General features: G+C 32.1%; 1 protein-coding gene across 1 annotated transcript in view; it reads right to left on the bottom strand.

Annotated features, from left to right (window-relative positions):
- Nucleotides 1-1,562: 1,562 nt before the first annotated feature.
- LOC130899234 (ATP-binding cassette subfamily G member 4-like) overlaps nt 1,563-8,339 on the bottom strand; it is a 31,626-nt gene continuing 24,849 nt past the window's right edge. Inside the window, exons 7-10 of the mRNA XM_057809003.1 lie at nt 6,993-7,355; nt 5,794-5,894; nt 4,297-4,452; nt 1,563-3,098 (exon numbers count right to left, since the gene is read on the bottom strand). Coding sequence (XP_057664986.1) covers nt 2,745-3,098; nt 4,297-4,452; nt 5,794-5,894; nt 6,993-7,355 — 974 coding nt within the window. The 3' untranslated portion in view covers nt 1,563-2,744. The remainder of the gene's footprint in view (nt 3,099-4,296; nt 4,453-5,793; nt 5,895-6,992; nt 7,356-8,339) is intronic.

Raw genomic sequence — 8,339 nt, 5'->3', positions numbered from 1 at the left:
TAGCTATTGTTATGTGACGCCAACAATCATGAACTTCTTGGTTGAGAATATGAAGTAAAACCGGATCTTCAATGACCGCCAATAATATCGAAAAGATTGATATCTTATTTACTATTGTTTCCAACAAATGTTTAAATTTGGGTACGTAAATAAATAAAATGTTCAAGTCAAAACGTATAATATATTTGAATAAGAGTTTCTGTTTTAATAATGTGGGTATAATTTGAGTTTTATAACAAAAACGTTTAAATATATTAATTTTATTGATTATATGATAGTGTGCATCCAAATTATCGATAATCAGATGGTGCCAGATCAGGGTTAAGTTCAATAAAAACAACCAAAATAACATCTGTTTTGAAAATATATCTGTCATGAATTGTCAAGATACCATTGGTCGAACTAAGCGGACGTGGCGCAAAGCGCTACTGCCACCTATCGGTAACGGTAATGCTGAGCATTGGCTGTCAAGACTTTTTAGTTTTCTGTATCTTGTTAGGTTATGACAGGTATATTTTCAAAACAGAGGATATTTTAGATGCTTGTATTGAACTTAACAAGTGGTAAATTGTCATTATAATTAAAACGCTCCTAAATATGGCGTCCGTTCTAAAACGTGTTGAGTTTGTAGTGTATGTGTACAACGGTTTCGTCAGCTGTTTGGACCGTTGGCTATCACTCAATTGCTACTTCGCTATTATCTGCTGATCTTTGGTAATGGTACTCAAACAATTGCTACGTCTGTCTTGGATTGGTGGATGAGGTGTAGTTAAGTTAAAAGTAATAATGAAAACAATGAAAATCAAATTGTATTTCAACATATTTGCAACAATGCAATATTTATGAGCGTTGTTGGTATAATTCCTTTAATAATTTTGTTTGGATTGGTTTTCGTAAACCCTAATAAATTATAACAAAATATATCTTCTCTGCTTGGTACTAACAAGGTCATGAACGCTTTATTAGTTTTAAATTTCCATTCATTTAACAAAAATGCAGTCTGATAGCTCTGGTTAACAAATATGCATAAAAATGTTTGAACTGGTTGTGACATTTTAAAATATAATCTTGTATAAAAAAAATAAAATATTCAAACTGGTTATGACTGTGAATTATCAGCGGTATAAGAAATAATTGTGAATAATCTGCAAAGTAATTGTCTAAAAACAAAGCATTTACCAAAAACGGAGCTTATTGTATAAGATAAGAACTAATATATAAAGAAGCCTGTAAAACTAACTCAATCAATTTGATATTCATCTAATACACCAGTCAGATTAGTGTAACCACTACTTTGCCTTTGTTTATACATTTAAGCATAAACATTTGGATTAGATTGAGTATAAAATCAACTCACTACAGGAAGAGAAAAAGATTATTCATTATTTTTAGAATAAAATCATTAATTTCTTAAAAATCCTTGGTATCTCTGATTATTTTGTATTTACTATCACACTGTTTATTAACTCTGATGCTGTTAGTAAGATTTACATGAAAATCTTTTTTTTTAATTGTCATTTTGAATGTTTTTGAGGAGGTTAGAGAATTGAAAAAAATGTACAAAAAATATACAGTACGTTTATTAAAAAATAAAACATATTTTAAAAAATACTATACAACAATCATCACAATAGGTACAAATGGTAAAATTGGTGCTGGGTTAAAACAAAATATTTTCAGTTAATACCCCGAATACCTAAATAATTTTTATATGGCAAACATAAATATTATTCTAATTTTAAATGTCACAAAATGAAGAAAATTGATAAATAATATTCTCATTTTTTGTTTCAAATACCCGAATAAAAATCACATAATTCTAATTTGATCATAAAATCCAACAGGTTCCACCTACGAGTTTAAATGTTCACTATTATAAACATCTAAAAGAAGTTTGAATTTATGGAACCGTTGATGGTACTCATACTGAATACACTACCATTACACGAACACTATCAAATACCTTATCTGGTCCTTCGAGCCGGATATTAACCAGCGATCTATTGGACGACTCGACGTATCAAAAAATGTAGTTGATAGTGCGTACATTGTATTTAAAATAACTCATATTCTCAAAATACTGAGACATCAATCAATTTTTGTCAAGCAAATTGAAAATAAATCACCACGGAATAAATATCAAAAGAAAATTAAGACTAATCCGAACCGAATATCAAGAAGACGAATAATAAAAATACTTTCAAATAAAAAAAAGTTTATCAATGGTATTAAATATGTCATACACCATAAAAATTGATACACGCCATAATTTTTCACAAATACCGCTTTAATATTATGATGACATGTTTGTTTTCTATATTTTTAATCAGATATGATAAATTTGTTCTTAATATTCAATACAATTATGTAAATCAACGTTTTTTTTTGTAAATATCGTGTATAAATTTGAACAATATGAAAAAGTAAGGTTAGGTTCATAAGTTTGCGAATTTGTATGATGCATAACTCACACTCTTAGTTCAATTTAGCATATATTATAACCAAAATCACACATTTTAATAAAAATATAATTTAAAACGAGTAGAACATTATATTTACATCATTTATTAAATAAAACTAGAAGTAAAGGTATCAAAAATTAACACAACCTCATTGTCCTACATTTCCTTAATCTACATGAAAGTTTCAAAGACTGGCAACGTTGTTCCAATATCAATTCGTGCTGCTTTATGACGTACATCAATTTTTATAATATATATATGAAAAAAAAAGGCACCCCACTTCTACCTGTGCTGTCTCGAATTTTTCACTTTGAGGTGTAACGCTATGTACGCAGCTATCCTCAAAACTAAAAATAAACTAACTAAGAATATCACAGACATTGAGTATGTCGAATTATCCATATCCATAACCCTAAGAAAATGTTTGGGGTTAACGAAATTACAATAGTCGGCTTCGCATGGTAGTTTTCCCCGTTCGTACCCCAAAACCGAAAGTACCAGTCCTTCGAATCCATATTTAAGGAAGGAGATGTGGAAGATCCAATGTAAGGCCGGATGCGTTGCTGTCAGTTGAACAAAAAATCCGGAGAAAATCGTAAACGGCAGGAAACAGAAAGGACCAAATATCACTCCATTCTAACAAAGATTTTTCTGTTTAAATTTCGTTTCAAAATATATTATATGAATATATAGGGTTGTAATAAGGAATCGTTTTTGAAAAAAATGTAAAAAAACGTCCCACAGTTTATTCCATGTCCAATTGGTTCCATGAAGTCTCCTAAATTGTCTGGTCAGTTCACTTAGACTTTACAAATACCAGAGAGAATCAAGGGGGTGAGATCAGCTGACCTAGGTGGCCACTACATTGATCCACGACTTCCTTTAAATTGGTAATCCAAAAACATTCAAACATTAAATTTATAATGTGGTGGTGGGCTATCTTGTTGGAAAAATAATGGAATTTGGAGCCCGCAATTGGGTCCGGAAGCCCTGCCAAACGAAGGAATAAGGACCAAGTTCTCCTTTGACGATTACTACCCAAAGATTTTTGTAGGTCACTGAACTGAACATTGACTCGTCTGGAATTACTGCCCTATTGAGAAAATTTGGACTCATGAAGATTTGACAAAATTTCAAACTTCTATCCGAAGCATCTTCTAAGGGTTTTAAAGAAACATAACTACCAACGATTGACCAATATTTCGTTGCAAGGCATTTTCTGTTGTGTAATTGCGCGAGGGTTGTCTTCTGATGACAGCAAAATAACTAACTTTGCATCGTTGTTTATTCCAGTTTTTCCTTCGAAGTCCATCTTACGTACCATTATTAAAATGTTTATCATTTCTCTTTAGGTTGAAGGACACGTGGTAATAAACTTGTAAGACTCTAATTGTAAAGCCGGGCGTATTGGTAAACATTGATCCAAGTCAAAGACCTAGCGGTTGAAACGGAGTGGACAAATGACATTGTGTTGGCTGATTTTTATGAGCCGGTCATTTGATGGCTAAACATGAAGATGCAGTTAAAAGGTCCGCTCGTGGATATATTTCGGTTTCTCAATATTGTAGGCCTATTTAGTGTGAGCTAATCACAAAAAAATCCGTCAAACCAACCAAGATATTTGCTAGAAGACCGCTATTCACATTGACTGCCACACCACCGATATTCTTGCCAAGTACACGTCATATCGTTTGAGCCGGGCTTAAAAATGACACTAACGCACAGTTGTTTTATTAACAATTAATAATTATCTACATTTTTTCTTATGTGACGTGTTTTTGCATTTTTTTTTTAAAGTTTTACGAATTTTGCGCATTTCTATGCATTTACTTACATTGATGCTCATTGCGGCTCCTATTAACAGCCCAAAACTTTGAGAAACTGCGGCAATAAGTATACACATGAACAAAAATAATCCAAGTCTGTATACTTCCACTGGTTGCTGCGTCATAAAATAAGTCAATAAGCCGTAACAAGTTGTAGCAGCCATCTACAACATATTAACATTATACTTTGATATATCGTCAGGCTGTAACTTCCAAATAATAAAAGAATCTCATTGTAAAAAATTTAATTGTCTCTTTTCGAGAATTTATTAGAAGAACCACATACAAAGAGACCGTATAGGGGAGCCGATTTGGGGCAATTTACCTCTATACCAAGCTGCATCCCTTAGGAGTTATAAGGCTTCAAAGTAGGACCCAAAATAGCGAAAAAAATTAAATTCTTTGCAACCCTTCAACTTGAAAATATCAAATTTGGTACCATGTATGAAACTGTTAATTACATTAAGTAATAAGCTTATAATAATCCGGTCAAATTAGAGATTCAAAGTTACATAAATCAAGCTGAAAATCAGTAAAATTGTTTAAAATACAATTCAATTTATTCAAGGTCAAAGGTCGAAAAAATGAGTTTTTCGCAATTTTCAGCCAAACGGTGAGTTTTACCATAAAAACACCTCAGATGAAAATTGTAGACCATAAAATTATCTACAAAAAACGTATCAATATCTTTTTTCCTATAAGCCACTGTTTCTGAGATATAATGTTATAAAAGTTGTCGTACTTAATGTTGTCACCATTATATTTTCAGCAGTTAACTTTAACTTTAAATTATTAATTGACGAAGATGTTGCTAAAGTTCGAGGATGTTATTCTGCAGCTTTGATATTTCTCGTGCAATCATTATAACCAATAAATAAGACAGTAAATCTGAAACATTAACTTTTACAACTTTTTGAATCGTTATATCTCAGAAACGGTGGCACGTAGGAAAAAAAATATTAATACATTTTTTGTAGATAATTTTATGGTCTACAACTTTGGTCTGAAATATTTTCATGATAAAACTCACCGTTTTGATGATAATCACGAAAAACTCATTTTTTCGACCTTTGACCTTGAATAAAATTTTTTCCATACACGGTAATGATGGGGAACATTCAAATTTTATTCTCAATTGTATTTTAAAGATTAATTTTGATATCACGAATAAAAACTTTTCCACTCGTTATTTTTCATAAAACTTTGACATTTTCCAGGAAAAGTCTTATAAGCAAAGACATGTTGACTATGAATTTATACAAGTGAAATTTTAAGGTTAGATTACTTCTAAATAACCCACTAGAATGATTCCATCGCCTTCTACTTATCATTAATTACTGCCCCTATTGTCTCATCCTTAGGGATGCAGCTTAGTATGAAGGTAAATATTCATAATTTGCGCAGCCCTATTACCTCTGTATCGCTTCTTATGCGGGACAACCCGTATAACACAAATTTGTCAGATTTTATCTACATAATTGTTATAAATATAAATCAAAACACACCTGGATGGGAATATCTGCGATTGATATTGCCAAGTAGTATGACTTCAGTGAATACCATTTATTAAAATGCTCCCTTGCTAAAATTGGTAGCTCGGAAGGGACTGTAATAAAAAAAATCATAACGAATTGTACTAAAGTTTATATATCAGAAGAAAAATAGTAAATCAAAACAATGATCAGCGCGTGATAAGCACGTGAACACCTCCGGACGCAGGTGAATAAAACGTTAGATCAGTTGTAGTACAGGGACGGCTCCGTAGTATCATACTGCAGTGAGATTATGTTTATCTGTTACGTAGTTTTTTTTAAAACTGTCTGACACGCAGAGCTAAGAAGCTTAATTTTAAAGCTAGCGAAAAACAAATGATTTGAATATTTATAAAAATGAAATGCAAGAAAATGATGACAAGACTGTTGGACTGCTTCATTAAAAAAATTAATTACATTATTTGAATTCACACAAAATGAAACTGTCATGAACAAAATGATCAGGCAGACACTATTTAAGAATAACTTAAAACTTAACCCTCCAACTGCGTGCTGTAATATGTCACCTCAGCAAATTTGAAACATGAAAAAACACTGCTTGTAGCATCTGAATACCTTTCTAAAATTGTTAAATTTCACAAGCTTTGCTTATTCTGCAGTTGTGCTATAAGCAGAATATATCGTTTCAAGGTTACTTGGGGTGTCTTAAGGTAAGTTTTTGGAACCGTTGGTGAAGTTCAATTTGACTTAAAATGTTTAATTTTCATTTAAAAATTTAAAGTAGAAGTTTGTTCCCAAGTTAAAATGAAAAGCAATTATTAATTCTAAAGTTTTCCTTCAATAAGCTGTTGTTCAAAAAGTTAAAAATCAGTATTTGCTTTTTAACAATCGAAATCAACATTAACAATCCCTATGCTGACATCTATTATTCGAAACCACATACTCATAAAGTGAATTATTGTTTCCTGTAATGTATTTAAAATGCTGTAAACTATTTTTTTATACAGATAACTTGATTCCATTAAATTATTTTAGTACAATGAATTGCGAATAGATGGTAAAATTTGTTCATATGGTAAAAATGCTAACTGCATTATCTACAAAGTTATATCGAAAATTTTTTTGTTTCTTTACCTATTAATATTGTTTTCGTTTTTACGTCAATAAATTTAAGTAGTTTATAAAAATATATCGAAGTATAAAATACGTACATGTTGTAAGAACTGAATTGAATGCAGTCATCATGAGGAACATTTGCGTGAAAAACATATAATTAAAATTATTCAACATATTAGAAGCATCCACTCCAATTCCAAAATATAAAATTCCAATAAATAATCCAATTGTTATATGTGTCAAAAACCTGGAAATTGTAAGAGATCGGTCTCTTGTATTTATCAAAAAAGTCCTATGGATCAATATTGACAGTTGTTTTATAAAGGACGCAGGATATGTACCCTTGTAGGAATGAATGTAAGTAAAATCTAAAGTTTTATCACAGCAAATTGGTGTTTTGGAAAGAAAAATTGGTGGGGCGTGGACGGGTGTCATCTTTCCCGACTCCATCATTCTACCTAAAACAAAATTAATTATTGCGCCTAGATTATTATATATACTTCAACTTTATGGAAGTAATCTAGTCTTAACAAGCGCTCCAAAAACCTCCCTAATTCCATTCACTAAAAGGAATGTTGTTCCAAAATGTATCAGAAGGAACAGAGTCGAACTAGCTTTTAAATCAGATATTAAATATCTTAAGGTGGATCATAAACTAATTTGTAGACAACACCTGCAAACATTAAGCCATAAGGCACACATTTCTTTATACAACTACTGAATAATGGTCGAAGGTACATGGGATCTAAACCCAAAATGGTGAACTGTATGTACAAATCCGTTGTGCGCTATACAACCCTAAGTAAACTGTAGAGGGTGGCTTGTCTTGTAATAACAGGCACGTGACGATCATCTTCCACAGTAATATAAGCCCTTTTAGCCTTTGAAGACCTTTACAGAAAGTGAGCAGTAAACAGACAGGCTGGAATATATGGCACGAAAACCAAGATCGTAATCCCATTGGGCTTAGAACCTTCTGGTCCATTGGTTTTCTACAATGATGGTTCGAAAATGGAAAAGAACCAAGCTCGTTGTCCCAATGTGCTCAATTATGTTTTCCAGGCAGAAACAAACGCTATTCATACACGAGCAGGCCATTGTGCATAAAGCAATTGAAGGAATGCGAAGGTATTCATTCAGTCAGATAGCAGAGCACTTTAATCTCATATGAGCTAGTACTGGAATGCACAAAATCTTCAAACTCGCTAGGAACCAACGACAAAGTTGGTAGCCTGCCACACCGGCAATGAACAAGCTGAGGAAAGGGAGACAACTCCTTTTATAAGACCACAACCTAACTACAGACCTCCAGGTCGGAAACAATTGAATCTACTCCTTTTTTATTCTACCAACTGGTCACAAAAAGGGTAAGTGTTCTACAAGAACATCTCTTCTGTTGAAGCAAAGCTACGGTATCTTCATTCAAGGTTTTTAATACCAGA

The sequence above is a fragment of the Diorhabda carinulata genome, chromosome 11 (genome assembly GCF_026250575.1).
Source record: "Diorhabda carinulata isolate Delta chromosome 11, icDioCari1.1, whole genome shotgun sequence".
Classification (NCBI taxonomy): domain Eukaryota; kingdom Metazoa; phylum Arthropoda; class Insecta; order Coleoptera; family Chrysomelidae; genus Diorhabda; species Diorhabda carinulata.
This window is presented reverse-complemented; position numbering and strand designations above follow the sequence as displayed.